The sequence below is a fragment of the Protopterus annectens genome, chromosome 10.part0, assembly GCF_019279795.1.
Source record: "Protopterus annectens isolate FY-2018-M chromosome 10.part0, PAN1.0, whole genome shotgun sequence".
Classification (NCBI taxonomy): Eukaryota; Metazoa; Chordata; order Ceratodontiformes; family Protopteridae; genus Protopterus; species Protopterus annectens.
The window spans coordinates 138,556,236-138,579,145 of NC_056744.1; the positions used below are offsets into that span (position 1 = coordinate 138,556,236).

Here is a 22,910-nt window from a genome sequence, read left to right on the forward strand (position 1 = left end):
TACTAAGCACAACCCCAGAGCTTGTATAGCAGTTCCTCTGTAATTGTCTGCCCCTAGATTATTTTTACAAGTTGTACTAAGCACAACCCCAGAGCTTGTATAGCAGTTCCTCTGTAATTGTCTGCCCCTAGGTTATTTTTACAAGTTGTACTAAGCAGAACCCCAGAGCTTGTATAGCAGTTCCTCTGTAATTGTCTGCCCCTAGATTATTTTTACAAGTTGTACTAAGCAGAACCCCAGAGCTTGGATAGCAGTTCCTCTGTAATTGTCTGCCCCTAGATTATTTTTATAAGTTGTACTAAGCAGAACCCCAGAGCTTGGATAGTAGTTCCTCTGTAATTGTCTGCCCCTAGATTATTTTTAGAAGTTGTACTAAGCAGAACCATAGAGCTTGTATAGCAGTTCCTCTGTAATTGTCTGCCCCTAGATTATTTTTACAAGTTGTACTAAGCACAACCCCAGAGCTTGTATAGCAGTCCCTCTGTAATTGTCTGCCCCTAGATTATTTTTATAAGTTGTACTAAGCACAACCCCAGAGCTTGTATAGCAGTTCCTCTGTAACTGTCTGCCCCTAGATTATTTTTATAAGTTTTACTAAGCACAACCCCAGAGCTTGTATAGCAGTTCTTCTGTAACTGTCTGCCCCTAGATTATTTTTATAAGTTGTACTAAGCACAACCCCAGAGTTTGTATAGCAGTTCCTCTGTAATTGTCTGCCCCAAGATTATTTTTACAAGTTGTACTAAGCACAACCCCAGAGCTTGTATAGCAGTTCCTCTGTAATTGTCTGCCCCTAGATTATTTTTACAAGTTGTACTAAGCAGAACCCCAGAGCTTGGATAGCAGTTCCTCTGTAATTGTCTGCCCCTAGATTATTTTTATAAGTTGTACTAAGCACAACCCCAGAGCTTGTATAGCAGTTCCTCTGTAACTGTCTGCCCCTAGATTATTTTTATAAGTTGTACTAAGCACAACCCCAGAGCTTGTATAGCAGTTCCTCTGTAATTGTCTGCCCCTTGATTATTTTTATAAGTTGTACTAAGCACAACCCCAGAGCTTGTATAGCAGTTCCTCTGTAATTGTCTGCCCCTGGCATATTTTTACAAGTTGTACTAAGCACAACCCCTGAGCTTGTATAGCAGTTCCTCTGTAATTGTCTGCCCCTAGATTATTTTTACAAGTTGTACTAAGCACACCCCCAGAGCTTGTTTAGCAGTTCCTCTGTAATTGCCTGCCCCTAGATTATTTTTACAAGTTGTACTAAGCACAACCCCAGAGCTTGTATAGCAGTTCCTCTGTAATTGTCTGCCCCTAGATTATTTTTATAAGTTGTACTAAGCACAACCCCAGAGCTTGTATAGCAGTTCCTCTGTAATTGTCTGCCCCTAGATTATTTTTACAAGTTGTACTAAGCACAACCCCAGAGCTTGTATAGCAGTTCCTCTGTAATTGTCTGCATCTAGATTATTTTTACAAGTTGTACTAAGCACAACCCCAGAGCTTGTATAGCAGTTCCTCTGTAATTGTCTGCCCCTAGATTATTTTTACAAGTTGTACTAAGCACAACCCCAGAGCTTGTATAGCAGTTCCTCTGCAATTGTCTGCCCCTAGATTATTTTTACAAGTTGTACTAAGCAGAACCCCAGAGCTTGTATAGCAGTTCCTCTGTAATTGTCTGCCCCTAGATTATTTTTACAAGTTGTACTAAGCACAACCCCAGAGCTTGTATAGCAGTTCCTCTGTAATTGTCTGCCCCTAGATTATTTGTATAAATTGTACTAAGCACAACCGCAGAGCTTGTATAGCAGTTTCTCTGTAATTGTCTGCCCCTGGATTATTTTTATAAGTTGTACTAAGCACAACCCCAGAGCTTGTATAGCAGTTCCTCTGTAATTGTCTGCCCCTAGATTATTTTTATAAATTGTACTAAGCACAACCCAGAGCTTGTATAGCAGTTCCTCTGTAATTGTCTGCCCCTAGATTATTTTTACAAGTTGTACTAAGCACAACCCCAGAGCTTGTATAGCAGTTCCTCTGTAATTGTCTGCCCCTAGATTATTTTTACAAGTTGTACTAAGCACAACCCCAGAGCTTGTATAGCAGTTCCTCTGTAATTGTCTGCCCCTAGGTTATTTTTACAAGTTGTACTAAGCAGAACCCCAGAGCTTGTATAGCAGTTCCTCTGTAATTGTCTGCCCCTAGATTATTTTTACAAGTTGTACTAAGCAGAACCCCAGAGCTTGTCTAGCAGTTCCTCTGTAATTGTCTGCCCCTAGATTATTTTTACAAGTTGTACTAAGCAGAACCCCAGAGCTTGTATAGCAGTTCCTCTGTAATTGTCTGCCCCTAGATTATTTTTACAAGTTGTACTAAGCAGAACCCCAGAGCTTGGATAGCAGTTCCTCTGTAATTGTCTGCCCCTAGATTATTTTTACAAGTTGTACTAAGCAGAACCCTAGAGCTTGTATAGCAGTTCCTCTGTAATTGTCTGCCCCTAGATTATTTTTACAAGTTGTACTAAGCACAACCCCAGAGCTTGTATAGCAGTCCCTCTGTAATTGTCTGCCCCTAGATTATTTTTATAAGTTGTACTAAGCACAACCCCAGAGCTTGTATAGCAGTTCCTCTGTAACTGTCTGCCCCTAGATTATTTTTATAAGTTTTACTAAGCACAACCCCAGAGCTTGTATAGCAGTTCTTCTGTAACTGTCTGCCCCTAGATTATTTTTATAAGTTGTACTAAGCACAACCCCAGAGCTTGTATAGCAGTTCCTCTGTAATTGTCTGCCCCGAGATTATTTTTACAAGTTGTACTAAGCACAACCCCAGAGCTTGTATAGCAGTTCCTCTGTAATTGTCTGCCCCTAGATTATTTTTGCAAGTTGTACTAAGCACAACCCCAGAGCTTGTATAGCAGTTCCTCTGTAACTGTCTGCCCCTAGATTATTTTTATAAGTTGTACTAAGCACAACCCCAGAGCTTGTATAGCAGTTCCTCTGTAATTGTCTGCCCCTTGATTATTTTTATAAGTTGTACTAAGCACAACCCCAGAGCTTGTATAGCAGTTCCTCTGTAATTGTCTGCCCCTGGCATATTTTTACAAGTTGTACTAAGCACAACCCCTGAGCTTGTATAGCAGTTCCTCTGTAATTGTCTGCCCCTAGATTATTTTTACAAGTTGTACTAAGCACACCCCCAGAGCTTGTTTAGCAGTTCCTCTGTAATTGCCTGCCCCTAGATTATTTTTACAAGTTGTACTAAGCACAACCCCAGAGCTTGTATAGCAGTTCCTCTGTAATTGTCTGCCCCTAGATTATTTTTATAAGTTGTACTAAGCACAACCCCAGAGCTTGTATAGCAGTTCCTCTGTAATTGTCTGCCCCTAGATTATTTTTACAAGTTGTACTAAGCACAACCCCAGAGCTTGTATAGCAGTTCCTCTGTAATTGTCTGCCCCTAGATTATTTTTACAAGTTGTACTAAGCACAACCCCAGAGCTTGTATAGCAGTTCCTCTGTAATTGTCTGCCCCTAGATTATTTTTACAAGTTGTACTAAGCACAACCCCAGAGCTTGTATAGCAGTTCCTCTGCAATTGTCTGCCCCTAGATTATTTTTACAAGTTGTACTAAGCAGAACCCCAGAGCTTGTATAGCAGTTCCTCTGTAATTGTCTGCCCCTAGATTATTTTTACAAGTTGTACTAAGCACAACCCCAGAGCTTGTATAGCAGTTCCTCTGTAATTGTCTGCCCCTAGATTATTTGTATAAATTGTACTAAGCACAACCGCAGAGCTTGTATAGCAGTTTCTCTGTAATTGTCTGCCCCTGGATTATTTTTATAAGTTGTACTAAGCACAACCCCAGAGCTTGTATAGCAGTTCCTCTGTAATTGTCTGCCCCTAGATTATTTTTACAAGTTGTACTAAGCACAACCCCAGAGCTTGTATAGCAGTTCCTCTGTAATTGTCTGCCCCTAGATTAGTTTTATAAGTTGTACTAAGCACAACCCCAGAGCTTGTATAGCAGTTCCTCTGTAATTGTCTGCCCCTAGATTATTTTTATAAGTTGTACTAAGAAGAACCCCAGAGCTTGTATAGCGGTTCCTCTGTAATTGTCTGCCCCTAGATTATTTTTATAAGTTGTACTAAGCAGAACCCCAGAGCTTGTATAGCAGTTCCTCTCTATTTGTCTGCCCCTAGATTATTTTTACAAGTTGTACTAAGCAGAACCCCAGAGCTTGTATAGCAGTTCCTCTGTATTTGTCTGCCCCTAGATTATTTTTACAAGTTGTACTAAGCAGAACCCCAGAGCTTGTATAGCAGTTCCTCTGTAATTGGCTGCCCCTAGATTATTTTTATAAGTTGTACTAAGCAGAACCCCAGAGCTTGTATAGCAGTTCCTCTGTAATTGTCTGCCCCTAGATTATTTTTACAAGTTGTACTAAGCAGAACCCCAGAGATTGTATAGCAGTTCCTCCGTACTTGTCTGCCCTTGGATTATTTTTACAAGTTGAACTAAGCAGAAGCCCTGAGCTTGTATAGCCGTTCCTCTGTAATTGTCTGCCCCTAAATTATTTTTATAAATTGTACTAAGCACAACCCCAGAGCTTGTATAGCAGTTCCTCTGTAATTGTCTGCCCCTAGATTATTTTTGTAAGTTGTACTAAGCACAAGCCCAGAGCTTGTATAGCAGTTCCTCTGTAATTGTCTGCCCCTAGATTATTTTTATAAGTTGTACTAAACAGAACCCCAGAGCTTGTATAGCAGTTCCTCTGTAATTGTCTGCCCCTAGATTATTTTTATAAGTTGCACTAGGCAGAACCCTAGAGCTTGTATAGCAGTTCCTCTGTAATTGTCTGCCCCTAGATTATTTTTATAAGTTGTACTAAGCAGAACCCCAGAGCTTGTATAGCAGTTCCTCTGTAATTGTCTGCCTCTAGATTATTTTTATAAGTTGTACTAAGCAGAACCCCAGAGCTTGTATAGCAGTTTCTCTGTAATTGTCTGCCCCTAGATTATTTTTATAAGTTGTACTAAGCAGAACCCCAGAGCTTGTATAGCAGTTCCTCTGTAATTGTCTGCCCCTGGATTATTTTTACAGGTTGTACTAAGCAGAACCCCAGAGCTTGTATAGCAGTTCCTCTGTAATTGTCTGCCCCTAGATTATTTTTATAAGTTGTACTAAGCACAACCCCAGAGCTTGTATAGCAGTTCCTCTGCAATTGACTGCCCCTAGATTATTTTTATAAGTTGTACTAAGCAGAAACCCAGAGCTTGTATAGCAGTTCCTCTGTATTTGTCTGCCCCTAGATTATTTTTACAAGTTGTACTAAGCACAACCCCAGAGCTTGTATAGCAGTTCCTCTGTAATTGTCTGCCCCTAGATTATTTTTATAAGTTGTACTAAGCAGAACCCCAGAGCTTGTATAGCAGTTCCTCTGTAATTGGCTGCCCCTAGATTATTGTTATAAGTTGTACTAAGCAGAACCCCAGAGCTTGTATAGCAGTTCCTCTGTAATTGTCTGCCCCTAGATTATTTTTACAAGTTGTACTAAGCAGAACCCCAGAGATTGTATAGCAGTTCCTCTGTACTTGTCTGCCCTTGGATTATTTTTACAAGTTGAACTAAGCAGAAGCCCAGAGCTTGTATAGCAGTTCCTCTGTAATTGTCTGCCCCTAGATTATTTTTATAAATTGTACTAAGCACAACCCCAGAGCTTGTATAGCAGTTCCTCTGTAATTGTCTGCCCCTAGATTATTTTTGTAAGTTGTACTAAGCACAAGCCCAGAGCTTGTATAGCAGTTCCTCTGTAATTGTCTGCCCCTAGATTATTTTTATAAGTTGTACTAAACAGAACCCCAGAGCTTGTATAGCAGTTCCTCTGTAATTGTCTGCCCCTAGATTATTTTTATAAGTTGCACTAGGCAGAACCCTAGAGCTTGTATAGCAGTTCCTCTGTAATTGTCTGCCCCTAGATTATTTTTATAAGTTGTACTAAACAGAACCCCAGAGCTTGTATAGCAGTTCCTCTGTAATTGTCTGCCCCTAGATTATTTTTATAAGTTGCACTAGGCAGAACCCTAGAGCTTGTATAGCAGTTCCTCTGTAATTGTCTGCCTCTAGATTATTTTTATAAGTTGTACTAAGCAGAACCCCAGAGCTTGTATAGCAGTTTCTCTGTAATTGTCTGCCCCTAGATTATTTTTATAAGTTTTACTAAGCAGAACCCCAGAGCTTGTATAGCAGTTCCTCTGTAATTGTCTGCCCCTGGATTATTTTTACAGGTTGTACTAAGCAGAACCCCAGAGCTTGTATAGCAGTTCCTCTGTAATTGTCTGCCCCTAGATTATTTTTATAAGTTGTACTAAGCACAACCCCAGAGCTTGTATAGCAGTTCCTCTGCAATTGACTGCCCCTAGATTATTTTTATAAGTTGTACTAAGCAGAAACCCAGAGCTTGTATAGCAGTTCCTCTGTATTTGTCTGCCCCTAGATTATTTTTACAAGTTGTACTAAGCACAACCCCAGAGCTTGTATAGCAGTTCCTCTGCAATTGTCTGCCCCTAGATTATTTTTACAAGTTGCACTAAGCACAACTCCAGAGCTTGTATAGCAGTTCCTCTGTAATTGTCTGCCCATAGCTTATTTTTATTAGTTGTACTAAGCAGAACCCCAGAGCTTGTATAGCAGTTCCTCTGTAATTGTCTGCCCATAGATTATTTTTATAAGTTGTACTAAGCAGAACCCCAGAGCTTGTATAGCAGTTTCTCTTTAATTGTCTGCCCCTAGATTGTTTTTACAAGTTGTACTAAGCACAACTGCAGAGCTTGTATAGCAGTCCCTCTGTAATTGTCTGCCCCTAGATTATTTTTATAAGTTGTACTAAGTACAACCCCAGAGCTTGTATAGCAGTTCCTCTGTAACTGTCTGCCCCTAGATTATTTTTACAAGTTGTACTAAGCACAACCCCAGAGCTTGTATAGCAGTTCTTCTGTAACTGTCTGCCCCTAGATTATTTTTATAAGTTGTACTAAGCACAACCCCAGAGCTTGTATAGCAGTTCCTCTGTAATTGTCTGCCCCTAGATTATTTTTACAAGTTGTACTAAGCACAACCCCAGAGCTTGTATAGCAGTTCCTCTGTAACTGTCTGCCCCTAGATTATTTTTATAAGTTGTACTAAGCACAACTCCAGAGCTTGTATAGCAGTTCCTCTGTAATTGTCTGCCCCGAGATTATTTTTACAAGTTGTACTAAGCACAACCCCAGAGCTTGTATAGCAGTTCCTCTGTAATTGTCTGCCCCTAGATTATTTTTGCAAGTTGTACTAAGCACAACCCCAGAGCTTGTATAGCAGTTCCTCTGTAACTGTCTGCCCCTAGATTATTTTTATAAGTTGTACTAAGCACAACCCCAGAGCTTGTATAGCAGTTCCTCTGTAATTGTCTGCCCCGAGATTATTTTTACAAGTTGTACTAAGCACAACCCCAGAGATTGTATAGCAGTTCCTCTTTAATTGTCTGCCCCTAGATTATTTTTGCAAGTTGTACTAAGCACAACCCCAGAGCTTGTATAGCAGTTCCTCTGTAACTGTCTGCCCCTAGATTATTTTTATAAGTTGTACTAAGCACAACCCCAGAACTTGTATAGCAGTTCCTCTGTAATTGTCTGCCCCTAGATTATTTTTATAAGTTGTACTAAGCACAACCCCAGAGCTTGTATAGCAGTTCCTCTGTAATTGTCTGCCCCTGGATTATTTTTATAAGTTGTACTAAGCACAACCCCTGAGCTTGTATAGCAGTTACACTGTAATTGTCTGCCCCTAGATTATTTTTACAAGTTGTACTAAGCACAACCCCAGAGCTTGTATAGCAGTTCCTCTGTAATTGTCTGCCCCTAGATTATTTTTACAAGTTGTACTAAGCACAACCCCAGAGCTTGTATAGCAGTTCCTCTGTAATTGTCTGCCCCTAGATTATTTTTATAAGTTGTACTAAGCACAACCCCAGAGCTTGTATAGCAGTTCCTCTGTAATTGTCTGGCCCTAGATTATTTTTACAAGTTGTACTAAGCACAACCCCAGAGCTTGTATAGCAGTTCCTCTGTAATTGTCTGCCCCTAGATTATTTTTACAAGTTGTACTAAGCACAACCCCAGAGCTTGTATAGCAGTTCCTCTGTAATTGTCTGCCCCTAGATTATTTTTACAAGTTGTACTAAGCACAACCCCAGAGCTTGTATAGCAGTTCCTCTGCAATTGTCTGCCCCTAGATTATTTTTACAAGTTGTACTAAGCAGAACCCCAGAGCTTGTATAGCAGTTCCTCTGTAATTGTCTGCCCCTAGATTATTTTTACAAGTTGTACTAAGCACAACCCCAGAGCTTGTATAGCAGTTCCTCGGTAATTGTCTGCCCCTAGATTATTTGTATAAATTGTACTAAGCACAACCCCAGAGCTTGTATAGCAGTTTCTCTGTAATTGTCTGCCCCTAGATTATTTTTATAAATTGTACTAAGCAGAACCCCAGAGCTTGTATAGCAGTTCCTCTGTAATTGTCTGCCCCTAGATTATTTTTACAAGTTGTACTAAGCAGAACCCCAGAGCTTGTATAGCAGTTCCTCTGTACTTGTCTGCCCTTGGATTATTTTTACAAGTTGAACTAAACAGAAGCCCAGAGCTTGTATAGCAGTTCCTCTGTAATTGTCTGCCCCTAGATTATTTTTATAAATTGTACTAAGCACAACCCCAGAGCTTGTATAGCAGTTCCTCTGTAATTGTCTGCCCCTAGATTATTTTTGTAAGTTGTACTAAGCACAAGCCCAGAGCTTGTATAGCAGTTCCTCTGTAATTGTCTGCCCTTAGATTATTTTTATAAGTTGTACTAACCAGAACCCCAGAGCTTGTATAGCAGTTGCTCTGTAATTGTCTGCTCCTAGATTATTTTTATAAGTTGTACTAGGCAGAACCCTAGAGCTTGTATAGCAGTTCCTCTGTAATTGTCTGCCCCTAGATTATTTTTATAAGTTGTACTAAGCAGAACCCCAGAGCTTGTATAGCAGTTCCTCTGTAATTGTCTGCCTCTAGATTATTTTTATAAATTGTACTAAGCAGAACCCCAGATCTTGTATAGCAGTTTCTCTGTAATTGTCTGCCCCTAGATTATTTTTTTAAGTTGTACTAAGCAGAACCCCAGAGCTTGTATAGCAGTTCCTCTGTAATTGTCTGCCCCTGGATTATTTTTACAAGTTGTACTAAGCAGAACCCCAGAGCTTGTATAGCAGTTCCTCTGTAATTGTCTGCCCCTAGATTATTTTTATAAGTTGTACTAAGCACAACCCCAGAGCTTGTATAGCAGTTCCTCTGCAATTGTCTGCCCCTAGATTATTTTTATAAGTTGTACTAAGTAGAAACCCAGAGCTTGTATAACAGTTCCTCTGTATTTGTCTGCCCCTAGATTATTTTTACAAGTTGTACTAAGCACAACCCCAGAGCTTGTATAGCAGTTCCTCTGCAATTGTCTGCCCCTAGATTATTTTTACAAGTTGTACTAAGCACAACCCCAGAGCTTGTATAGCAGTTCCTCTGTAATTGTCTGCCCATAGATTATTTTTATTAGTTGTACTAAGCAGAACCCCAGAGCTTGTATAGCAGTTCCTCTGTAATTGTCTGCCCATAGATTATTTTTATAAGTTGTACTAAGCAGAACCCCAGAGCTTGTATAGCAGTTTCTCTGTAATTGTCTGCCCCTAGATTGTTTTTACAAGTTGTACTAAGCACAACTGCAGAGCTTGTATAGCAGACCCTCTGTAATTGTCTGCCCCTAGATTATTTTTATAAGTTCTACTAAGTACAACCCCAGAGCTTGTATAGCAGTTCCTCTGTAACTGTCTGCCCCTAGATTATTTTTACAAGTTGTACTAAGCACAACCCCAGAGCTTGTATAGCAGTTTTTCTGTAACTGTCTGCCCCTAGATTATTTTTATAAGTTGTACTAAGCACAACCCCAGAGCTTGTATAGCAGTTCCTCTGTAATTGTCTGCCCCTAGATTATTTTTTACAAGTTGTACTAAGCACAACCCCAGAGCTTGTATAGCAGTTCTTCTGTAATTGTCTGCCCCTAAATTATTTTTACAAGTTGTACTAAGCACAACCCCAGATCTTGTATAGCAGTTCCTCTGTAATTGTCTGCCCCTAGATTATTTTTATAAGTTGTACTAAACAGAACCCCAGACCTTGTATAGCAGTTCCTCTGTAATTGTCTGCCCCTAGATTATTTTTATAAGTTGTACTAAGCACAACCCAGAGCTTGTATAGCAGTTCCTCTGTAATTGTCTGCCCCAAGATTATTTTTACAAGTTGTACTAAGCACAACCCCAGAGCTTGTATAGCAGTTCCTCTGTAATTGTCTGCCCCTAGATTATTTTTACAAGTTGTACTAAGCACAACCCCAGAGCTTGTATAGCACTTCCTCTGTAATTGTCTGCCCCTAGATTATTTTTACAAGTTGTACTAAGCACAACCCCAGAGCTTGTATAGCAGTTCCTCTGTAATTGTCTGCCCCTAGATTATTTTTATAAGTTGTACTAAGCACAACCCCACAGCTTGTATAGCAGTTCCTCTGTAATTGTCTGCCCCTAGATTATTTTTACAAGTTGTACTAAGCACAACCCCAGAGCTTGTATAGCAGTTCCTCTGTAATTGTCTGCCCCTAGATTATTTTTACAAGTTGTACTAAGCACAACCCCAGAGCTTGTTTAGCAGTTCCTCTGTAATTGTCTGCCCCTAGAATATTTTTACAAGTTGTACTAAGCACAACCCCAGAGCTTGTATAGCAGTTCCTCTGTAATTGTCTGCCCCTAGATTATTTTTATAAATTGTACTAAGCACAACCCCAGAGCTTGTATAGCAGTTCCTCTGTAATTGTCTGCCCCTAGATTATTTTTACAAGTTGTACTAAGCACAACCCCAGAGCTTGTATAGCAGTTCCTCTGTAATTGTCTGACCCTGGATTATTTTTACAAGTTGTACTAAGCACAACCCTAGAGCTTGTATAGCACTTCCTCTGTAATTGTCTGCCCCTAGATTATTTTTACAAGTTGTACTAAGCACAACCCCAGAGCTTGTTTAGCACTTCCTCTGTAATTGTCTGCCCCTGGATAATTTTTACAAGTTGTACTAAACAGAACCCCAGAGCTTCTATAGCAGTTCCTCTGTAATTGTCTGCCCCTAGATTATTTTTATAAGTTGTACTAAGCAGAACCCCAGAGCTTGTATAGCAGTTCCTCTGCAATTGACTGCCCCTAGATTATTTTTACAAGTTGTACTAAGCACAACCCCAGAGCTTGTATAGCAGTTCCTCTGTAATTGTCTTCCCCTAGATTATTTTTACAAGTTGTACTAAGCACAACCCCAGAGCTTGTATAGCAGTTCCTCTGTAATTGTCTTCCCCTAGATTATTTTTATAAGCTGTACTAAGCACAACCCCAGAGCTTGTATAGCAGTTCCTCTGTAATTGTCTGCCCCTAGATTATTTTTATAAATTGTACTAAGCACAACCCCAGAGCTTGTATAACAGTTACTCTGTAATTATCTTCCCCTAGATTATTTTTATTAGTTGTACTAAGCACAACCCCAGAGCTTGTATAGCAGTTCCTCTGTAATTGTCTGCACCTAGATTATTTTTATTAGTTGTACTAAGCACAACCCCAGAGCTTGTATAGCAGTTCCTCAGTAATTATTTGGCCCTAGATTATTTTTACAAGTTGTACTAAGCAGAACACCAGAGCTTGTATAGCAGTTCCTCTGTAATTGTCTGCCCCTAGATTATTTTTATAAGTTGTACTAAGTACAACCCTAGAGCTTGTATAGCAGTTCCTCTGTAATTGTCTGCTCCTAGATTATTTTTATAAGTTGTACTAAGCACAACCCCAGAGCTTGTATCGCAGTTCCTCTGTAATTGTCTGTCTCTAGATTATTTTTACAAGTTGTACTAAGCACAACCCCAGAGCTTGTATAGCAGTTCCTCTATAATTGTCTGCCCCTAGATTATTTTTATAAGTTGTACTAAGCAGAACCCCAGAGCTTGTATAGCAGTTCCTCTGTAATTGTCTGCCCCTAGATTATTTTTATAAGTTGTACTAAGCAGAACCCCAGAGCTTGTATAGCATTTCCTCTGTAATTTTCTGCCCCTAGATTATTTTTACAAGTTGTACTAAGCACAACCCCAGAGCTTGTATAGCAGTTCTGGACTGACTCATCTGGCAGTGGGTTTTCTTCAAGATAGTTTTGATTATATTAATTATAAGAGGTATGTTTAGTTGATAATTTATATAATTAGTGCAAGTCTTTATAGCTGAGAGTTACGAAGGCTCTGATTTTAGAACTTTCAAATCTTTTCACAAAGGAAATCCCTTACCTGTACAATATTTTATCATTTAGCAAGATATTTGGATTTTTGAGATAGCGTAGTAGTAATAATAGATTCCATCGATCACAGCATTTTACTAGTTTCTGCAAGGTATCTATGATGGGTTTTATTTGCAATGGATAGTTAAGTATTCATTTTAAGGGAACAGACAAGTGATATAAAGGTTTGATTTCAGAAGCTTACTTCATAATCTATCACAAGTTGGGGACTGAGAGAATTCCAAGATAAATAATTTTACTTTAAAGGGAGTATAATAACATTATCTGTATACAGTTTCAAGTTTGACATATTTGCAGTTTTGTTTATGTTATCTAAATTTATTGGGATATCAATACTGCTGCATAAGTATGAATAGTGAAGTAATCAGGAAATGCAGTGATCCTAACAGTACTGCTGTAGAAGATAGCAGAATGTCCTATGAAAGAATGGTATTTCCTTTACAGAATGTGTAGCAACTATAAGCAAGGACTGAACAGCCTCCCCTGGTAGCCTTTGGTTGGCAAAGGCTGGGTTCGATGTCTCAACCACACATCTTCTCTCTTAGAGGACGCGACGTTCTTCATTGTTTTTACTATAACTTATTACATATAAATTTGTTACACTCTATAATTTACTGTTATGCACACTATATTATGTGTTGTTGCTTATTTAAGTCATACCTTGTATAGTGTTTCCATAAGTTGCAACCGTATTTGTTAGCCATGTGAGGTTGATGAATTCCATCCCAGCTTAAAATGCCTTACTATGATTGCAAAATAGGCAACATGTCAGTTAAGGTTTAAAATATGAATGTGATAAATTAAATTTATGTTAAGATAAATTTACTGTCGTAGATGTAGACTTTCATATTCTGCTAAAAATGTTTGCCTGACAGTGTTTGAGCCATACTGTTATACTTTATATATGTGTAAGCCTAAGCATATATTTTTTGTTAGCTGAATAACACAGAAGAATGCTTGTAAATGGATATTTTTATTTAGAATAGAATTACTTTAAACAAAAAATTCAAAAGTACTGAAAATTTAAAACACTTGCACAAGTTTAAAATATTAATTCAAATATCATTTTTACTCTGCTGTAATTGTTTGATATATTAGTGGTATTTTTCAGCTTTTAATTGGTTTAATTGCAGACTTTACAAGAAGAGATGGAAAACTGTCGTAACCAGTTACGATGTACTGAAAAGAAACTGCAACACAGGGGATTGGAGACACAGGAGCAGGTAAGCTACTTCTTTGTTTCACACCCTGGGGAAATAGGAATAGTTTGTCTCTATTTCTGAAAACAATCTCTTAATACAAGACAAAGGCACATATTTTTGGCATAAATTTCCATCACTTTTTTCAGAACTTGAGAATTAAATGTCTGTGCCTTTTGGGCAAATGCCTCATAGTACTCTACATATTTCAAGATGGTATTTCAGTTATTTTATTCTTAAACATTTCTGTTACTTTAAGACGGTAACACTGATAATCATACAGCCAAAGGATTTATTGATTCTCAAAGGAAATCCAGTAAACTGATGTCAGTTATCTTGAAACGTATCATTTTCTTTTGTTAAGGAGGATTTCCTAAGTTCATTGCTAGTATCATGCCAGTATAAAATGTCATACATTTAAAGTCTGTGGAATTTAGATATCAGCTACATGTAGTAGCCTTTTTATGCTCTTTCCTAGAGTAGAGGTGTTCCCATATGCACAAAGTAAAGTTCTAGTAACAGTGATTATATTGATGTAAATTTAGAATGCTCTGCATTTCTTTTTATCACGCTTGAATTTTGAATCAATATTGGCAGAGCGAAAGTTCTCTTGACAACCCTACGATTGACTCTTGCCTTGAAATGGTGCCCTGTCTTTTGTTTTTAACTAGAGGAAGCATATACTACCTTGGCAGAACTAATAGTCACACTCAAAGACATACAGCTCACCCTGCTCAGTTCCTTCAAGCTGTTTCAAATTTAATGTGTTTTAGAGACAGCCACAAACTGCTTGAAGGTGAACCAGTTTAAAATACAATTAGCAGTAGAATGAATTGCTCAGCTGAGCAGTCGGTACCGGTGCCAAGCTGAGTGCCCAACTATTCTGTGCAAGGAAGTAGTGCAGATATCTGGAAATCACACAGAATGTGCACCCAAGCACAAGTGCACCATACCTCTCAACCTGCAGACATGGAAAATAGGAGCATCCAGCTAGAGATTCTTCTTCCTTCAGCTTTTCCCAGTTAGGGCTTGCCACAGCGGATCACGTGTCCACTCATGATTGGCAGTGGAGTTTTACTGTGTCAAGTTGCCAGCCCGGCGCCCAACTTTCCACAGAAGGCACACACACATACTCACACCTAGGGTCAATTTAGAGTTTCCAATCCACCTACAGCATGTCTTTGGGATGTGGGAGGAAACCCACGCGACCACAGCTACAGATTGGGACATCTAATTACTGTAACATCCGAATACCAAACAGCACATACGTAACTCTTCCTGCTTCCAATATGAATGCGGGATGTTTTAAAACAGAGTGACAAAAATGATGGGAAAATGTAAGCATATAATCAAAAAGACAATGTAAACTCTGTAGACTTCAATGAACTTAGTTGTAAAGATGTGTGCCCTGTTTCTTTGAATTATTTTTGCAACTAGCATATTGGTCATGTAGCATGGTTAGAAATTCTGTGTATTAGACAGCTTCAAAAATCACACGTGATAAGGGGCATTCAGAAAACTGTGTAAAGGAGTAAACCAAGCCTGAAATGGGGACATACCTCCAAAAATAGGAAGATACTAAATCAGGCCTGAAAATAGGAACATTTCAGAGGTCACCACTGCACTATTTACCTGGACTAGTAATCTGAACAGGGCAAAGCTGATGTGCTTCATCCATCTGACTGCTCAGATTCACCCACTGAAATGCAAAGGTGCATGCAATTAGATTACTGTATACACTTAACAGAGCTTTTTCTGCACTGATCTACTATCTTGTACCTCCCAAGAGGACTGTGAATAGCTGCATTATGCAAAAGTCCTACCAGTGGAGAGCAGCAGGGTATCCATGGGAATAATTGCACCTACATTTTATAGCTGAAATACTTGATACCCTTAAGCGGTCATTTGCATATATCCCATAGGAGGTTTAGGGTATCACATAGTGAAAACTCTTATCTTGGCTAGGTTTTTCTTGTAGTTTTTACTAACTGGTTTGTCTGTGTGACTTTTTTAATTTACATTTATTACTTGGTCCTAAAAGTCTTTGATGCACAAGTTACAGATATACTAATGAGCAACAAATTATTTAAGAATTGACAAGCGTCATACATAAAGCTACTTGCATCGGTACTGTTCAAGCTGTCTGTGAATATCATGGCGTAATTGCAAATACAGAAATACTTCCCTAATTTGACTTTATAATCTTCAGAAAAGCAAAACATCTGTGTTACACATCTTGGTAATAAAATATCAGATAAGCCATATGTCTAGCCATGCACGGCTTGCTAGTGATGCTCATATATACATTGATTTTATGTCTGTCTTATCCAACCATTCATCTCAGACAACCACAATTTCCGACTGTGCTATGCTAAAGTATTTTGTCCTTTATATAAACAAACACACACACACACACAGACTTTTAGAGCATTAGATTTTACAGTTTTGCTCTATCTCGTGATCTCATGTACAGTAGTGTTACTTTATATGCATAACAAATGTGGCAAGCGAGAAGGGAAATTGTTCTGTATAATTTTACTAGATTTCATTAAATACAGTCAAAACACATAACCTCAGAAGTGCACCAAGTTAACTTACTAGTATAATAACTCCAACTACTAGCAAAGGAAACATCATTGTATGCACATATAAATCTTTTTACATATCAGGAATTATGGGAGCAATAGCTCTCTCTCCTTTACCCCCCTGCATTTTGGCCCCTTACCCTTACTGAATGATATGCCGGGGTCACAGAATCAATCATAGTGGTCATCTTTCTTTTATATAACTTGGGCCTAGTAATATTACTAGTATGTGGTAAAGGGTTTAAACTATTTAGCTACTTTCTGAAACAAAATTTCTCTTGAGAGAGCAATCGTTAGTTAATTCAAGCATTCATTGTAAAACAGGAAACTTAAAGCCTTGGCTGTCCAGCCCATTTTATTAATTCCTCATCCTTTACTATCTTCTCAACTCAGATGAAGTAGTTAAGCACTTTATGGATTATAGCAGTTTCACAAATGTTGTTCAAAGCCTATTGTGGCCTTTTATAGGTTCATAGGTAGGTACTAGGCAATCTGCCCGAGGGCATTTATAAGCCTAGCCAGAGTGTGTCGGCTTTCGCCGCCCCATTGATTAATTAACTGAGCCTCTGTCAAGCAGAGCCAATGAAGTGATCCCAGGGGTGTATTTTCTGTTACCCATCCACTCGTCAAGGCTTCTCTTGAAGAGTGTTAGTGAGGGGCCCTGCCTAATGTAGTTAGGAATTTTGTTCCATAGCATGGGGTGGCTCTGTGACAGGAATCTATCCCTCCAACATGTACTATTTATTGTTGTGGCGAGGTTTAGCTCACTAGAGCGAGTGGCTCGCAGTGACTTGGATTTCTTTAGGTGGAGCATGTCCATCAATTCTGAGTTGGACATGGTTTTGTAAGTCAGGCAGAGATCACCTCTGAGTAAGCGATATGCCACTGAGTACAGCCAGAGTTTTTTCAGTCAGGCTGCATAGAACAAATGTTTGAGGCCAGTAATCCTCTTGGTTATATATTAATATATAATATATATTAATATTGGTTATAGTGTTACTATTGGGTATGAATATCCACAGGGTGATGTTTAAACCCTACCCACCCCCTTCCCTGCAGCTACTTTGTTTTATCTGTTTTATTAAGTACCTTGTTATCTGGATGTTCTCAATAATGTGGCATTTTTAACTTTTGCTCCTTTGACCTACCTTTCTTGCTCATCCATTTTTGTAACCTCAAGCACAGTCCTTCCACTTACCCTTTATTTTAGCAAGCTTAAGAACTGCTCTGCGTACCTTTTCCTGACAGCAGTAAGAGGAAGGGATCTTTCCCACTGAAAAGCATGATGTAACATAACCTGAAATTAACTGAATGCCTTTTCTCCTTAACCTAGGCCACCTTGATCATAGGACGACTGTTCCCTTCCGTCTGTTGTACGTTTTCATTTTCAAGAGGGCAATTTGATAAATGTGTCAGTCATGAAGAGGAAATGATGGTCTTGTTCTTGACAAGTTATCTTGTGATTAGATGATCTGTCATCATGGTTTCAGTTTTCTGTCCCAAATTATGGTCACTCCTCAGTTACCACATTGTTATGTGATCCAGTTCTCCTCTGCTAATCCCTTACTCTTCAGGATAATGTAGCCATCAGTTTTTGCCACTGAGGCTTCTGTTCTCTACACTCTGGAAAATGCTTCCCCCCTTTTCACTAGGTTAACTCCCCCAAATTCTAAGATACTCCCCCTTTTATAAGCTTAGCATTGTTTCCTCCCTCCCTCCCTGCCATCCATTCTACTACCTCAGAATTTTGGCAGCCCCCACTGGAGCTAGGCTGTTATGACCCTTGAGCAGTCTGCGCATGGATACCAATATGCCCCGTCTCCTGACACTATGGACTGCCATTTTCTACGGTTGATATTACTGATTCCTCTGCAGCTTCATAGGTTCATAGGTTCACAGGTAGGTACTAGGCTATCGGCCCTAGGGCCTATACAATCCTAGCCAAAAAATGTACCCTGGATTTCGCCACCCAAGAAAATTATTTTCCTATGCCCCTGTCGAGCAGAGCCACAAAAGTGATCCCCAGGGTGAATTTCCCATTTCCCATCCAGTCATCAAGATTTTTCTTGAAGAGTGCTAATGAGGAGCTCTGTTTGACATAGATAGGTAGTCTGTTCCAGAGTATGGGAAGTCTCTGGGACAGGAATCTATCCCTCCAGCATGTTCTGTTTATTGTGGTGACAAGGTTAAGGTCCCTAGAGTATGTAGCTCGGAGGGATTGGGATTTCTTTTAGTGGAGCATGTCCAACAGCTCTGGGTTTGACATAGCTTTGTATGTTAGGCAGAGATCGCCCCTGAGTAGGCGATATGCGATGGAGTAAAGCTGTAGTTTTTTGAGACGGTCTGCATAGGGCATCTGTTTGAGGCCAGTAATCCTCTTTGTGAGGTATTTCTGTGGTCTTTCCAGTTGTTGTAGATGTCTTGTGAGGTACATACCAAAAGGGGCGTTGTACTCTATAACGGGTCTAATGAGTGATGAGTAGAGGGGAACATTGACCTCTTTTTTTCTGGATGAGAATCCTTTTGTGATGAGATGAGCCACGTAGAAGGATTTCCTGACCACTGTGGCGATGTGATTATCAAAGGAGACACTACTGTCCACCTGTGTCCCAAGGTCTCTTATCACATTTTCGGCATTAAGTAGACTACCAGCTATGTGGTAGTTTGAGCCATCTGTCCTCCCTATTTCTCTGTTTTTCCAAAGGGTAGGAAAAGGATCTCTCTAGCCCCTACCTCTTGCCTCATGCAATTGCTTTTCACTCTCACTTTAAATCCTACTTTCTGACTGTATCTTCCTACTTATAACAAGGAATATCCTTCCCCTCTAATATTCATGATATTTCACCACCCGGCTTTAGGCAATTTTCCTCTCTGTTTTATCTTTCTTAAACTGACTGCTTTATTAGACATATAGCATAGAGCTAGTCAACTTTTTACATATCAGTTTCTGGGTATACAGATAGATTTCCTAGGAGGACAAAAACAAAATACTAAAGTGAGACAAAGAAGGGGGCAGTGTTTGAACAGTTTCAGTGTCCAAAATTGCATCCCTTGTATTTTTACTTTTGCTAGGGCAGATGTCCATTATTATGATGCCTTCTGATACCTAGTTATCTGCCAGGGTTCCTAGAATTGAGTTTATTTGCATCTGTGGCTGCTACTCCTCCCGTCTTATAGTATTTTGCCATTTCAGTCCTCCTTTTTAATCTAGGACCACAGACTTGGTTCCTGTTTTCTGTTTCAGAGGAAGGGTTTCACTTTATTTCATGAATGTGATGCATCCTTAGCTTCTTGTCACCTTGCTCATCTTATCAAACCACCTATTATAGTTTTATAAAAAGAGAAGGCCAAATCAGTATTTCTGGACATGCTATATCCCCAGTAAAATGGCTGGAATAATGAGCAGGGCCAAAGGCCTGCCTTGTAGAAGGTTCCATTTTTAAGCACTTCAAGTCTCCAAAGGAAGGAGAGAAGTCTTCAGCTACTCTCACTGTTTTCTTGTAAATCTTAAACTCTTAGCTTCTCTGGCTTTAGCCAAAACCTATAGCCTCTTTCTTTCAGTGTGAATAATATTTACTAATGAGGTGATGTGGTCTGCCTTCTTCTGTGGCTTACTCCATGAAATCTTATTTGCAAGTCTGTACAAGAAAGTCAGGGCCTTTACCAAAGCAAATTGTTACTCTAATTTGCTGGTGTTTGTTGTATGACTTTTTTAGTTTTTGTTGCATATGCTTTGACTTTGACCTCCTCCTTTCCATGTGTCTCTGTGTATCCAAAACAATAAAACCTGTTATGGAGCCAGTATTATATCAGAAAATGTAGGACGTAGGTAAGAGAGTAGGAAATCTAAACTTATGACATTAACATATTTCACTGAAGAAGAGTAAGGTGTCTCAGAGACTCCTATGGCTTTTAATTGCCAGTAAGACCACTGGGGTGGCACAAAATCACTTATAGCTTATCGGTTGTCCCATCTTTAAGCTGAGAGGGAGGTATAACATTAGCACTGGTGAAACTGAAGTGCAGTTGATTTCACAGTTTAGTACTTTGTCAGAATGTGAATGCGCAGAGAGTTAAATTCATCACTTGACTGAATGTGCCTTTTCATTAGATTGTGTGGTTAGTTTGACTTTTAGCACTAGTACTACTTTAATTCTCAAACTCCCTCAGAAGGTGAAATGTAAAAGCACCAAGACCTATTTCTTACAAAAAAATAAAGAAATACATCTTGTAATAGAATTATATTGCCTTGTTCATTCATCTGTCACAGTGGCCACCTTGCAAGCCATACCGTCTAGCTGCTATCTTCTATCTTCTGCCTGGATCCTTCCAACTTATCTTTCATGCAAATGCTTACCATTAAAACAGACAAAAACTCAAAGCACTCAGGGTAACTTTCCCACTCTTTTGTGATTAAACTCTTTCTTCAAGCCTCCAGTACTATTAAACACAATCTACAGACAGAGCCACAAGACCATGCAGCCGTCTTCATTTGTGCCCCTGGGTGGCACGGCAAAACTGAATTATCTACTTAGAGTTTATATTTGTTTGCATCCCACTAACCCCTTTCCAATCTTTCATTTATGGTGGAAATATATAACAGATATGTTGTAATTGTGTTATCTGTGAAGTAGTGAAGGTCATGCTGCCAGCCCAGCTATCTGGAATTTTGTAAATAATTGTATGACATTTGTGAATTTTGATATGATTTGTACAGAACTGTATGTTATGTACTGTGCTTCAAGAATGTAACCACAGCATACGCTCAGATCTGGAAAAAGAGAGAGAAACCAGCCGCAGACCGACTTTGATCTCTGTGTGCTCTTAACGAAAATTACACTTTACTGTGTGTGTACTTGTCATCTTCCTGTTGTGTACATCCCCTAGCTGTTACCAGTGGTGAGGCTTGATGTTCCTTGATTACTGGGTCAGTGCAGGAGCGTCACAGTGAGTATTCATACCATACTGCTTTAAAATGCATTTTTAATTTCTAATACAGACCCAGGACAACCCAAATTTCTTTAGTTGCATGTGCAGAAAGATGGACTTGAAGAACCAATACACAGATTGTTATGCAATTTGATAGTTTTTTTTTTCCATAGTCTTTGCAACACTCAGACCAGTAGAATGGTCACGCATTGATCATGTAAGGATAAATAGTACCAAAATCAGGCTGTGGTTAATTTACTGGTAAATTGCGTACAGGTGACATCTTAATACGTATATGGTGTGATTGTAAATGAGAAAGGAAGCTGAGACTATTATGTGTGGTCCTTTGATTCTTTATGATGTATCTGAGAACAGGTAAGCAAATATCCTCTTACAGGGTCAGAGTGCTGCCTTAGCAGACAGAGCTGTATTTTGTATACCTTTTTGACTATTTCCTGCTTGTACCTTCCTTGTGTAGATGCTCATGTTTCTGTCACAGAGGTCTCCTTTGGATTATCATATGTATGTAGGGCGCTGTTATTTATTATGATTGCCATCCTTGTTAAGTCAGGAGGTTCTGGGACATGATATATTCAACTTGGGTGCTGTGTTGAAAGGTATGGAGGAGACAATAATGTGGCCATCACTGTTATAACAAAATATATAGTGTATGTAATTGATAGGCAGATAATTTTCTCGATGTTTTTTCTTACTGAAGTTAATGTACTTCAACAAATGTGGCTGTACCCTCTAGTAGCTGAAAACATTCAAATTTCCTAAACAATATTTAGCTTCAATGAAGATACAAAACCTCTCTCTCTCTTTCAGTTTCTCATCCTCTCTCAGGGCATTTTTCCCCAAAACAGATCAGATGTTTGAAAGTGGCACAAACGGTAAACATTTTTTGTTTACATTTAACACCCCCATTTAAATGCCATGCACCTAGGTAGAAAAGTGGTGGACATGACAGCATGGTAAACATATTGCCATAGTTTTAACACACAACGTATGGCTGAAAGTATGCAGCCAGTTAAAAAGTTCTGTTTTACTCTGCATGTCTTGTTCTTTGCTCTCTGACAGTGAAGTGAAGTCACATACTCTGGGCATAGTGTGAATGTTTGCTTTTGTGAACCAGTAGTTTTAGTGGCAGTTTTGTTTAGAGGTCAAGGCAAATTAGCTGTTAATGAGGTTTAACTTGCTTTGTGACTGATTTTATCAATCTCTATTTTCAATGCATACAACTCTGACTAAGTTACTTAGTATGACTGTGCTTCCCAGTCACCTCAAAAACACACCTGTCTGATGGGTTTAACTAATTAAGTTAGCAAGTTAGTTTGTAGTTCATGGTTTGACACGTTTTCAGAAATAGCAATTATCCCTTGACCCTGTTTTAAACTCTTTTTATACTATTGTTAACAGAACTTTTAAAATTCTGTCAATCAGTACTGAGCGGAAAAACCCAGTGATCAAATCTCAAATGAGAGGGAAATGTAAAGTGAAAGTTACACCCGTTTTGTTAACCTGACCTGTAAGTGAGGTGAGTAAGCAAACTACTAAAACACTTGACACTGAACAAAGAAGATTGACAGTAAATCCTACCTGTAGTTGTTTCAGAAATGAAATGATGTGTAATACATTCACAATGATAAGGAACATCAAGCAATGGGAGCTTTCTGTTTAGAAGGTGTTATGTTTAGAATTTTAAGGCATCGTTGAGTTGTCTCAGAGACAAAGGATCCATGTGCTCTCTTAGTAGCCTGGATCACACATG

General features: G+C 39.1%; 1 protein-coding gene across 2 annotated transcripts in view; it reads left to right on the plus strand.

Moving 5' to 3' along the window:
* Positions 1-22,910, plus strand: part of CEP112 (centrosomal protein 112) — a 3,283,222-nt gene that overhangs the window by 2,962,698 nt on the left and 297,614 nt on the right. For both annotated transcript variants that reach the window (XM_044085107.1, XM_044085108.1), the window contains one exon: positions 13,560-13,649. In XM_044085107.1, the coding sequence (XP_043941042.1) occupies positions 13,560-13,649 (90 nt within the window). The remainder of the gene's footprint in view (positions 1-13,559; positions 13,650-22,910) is intronic.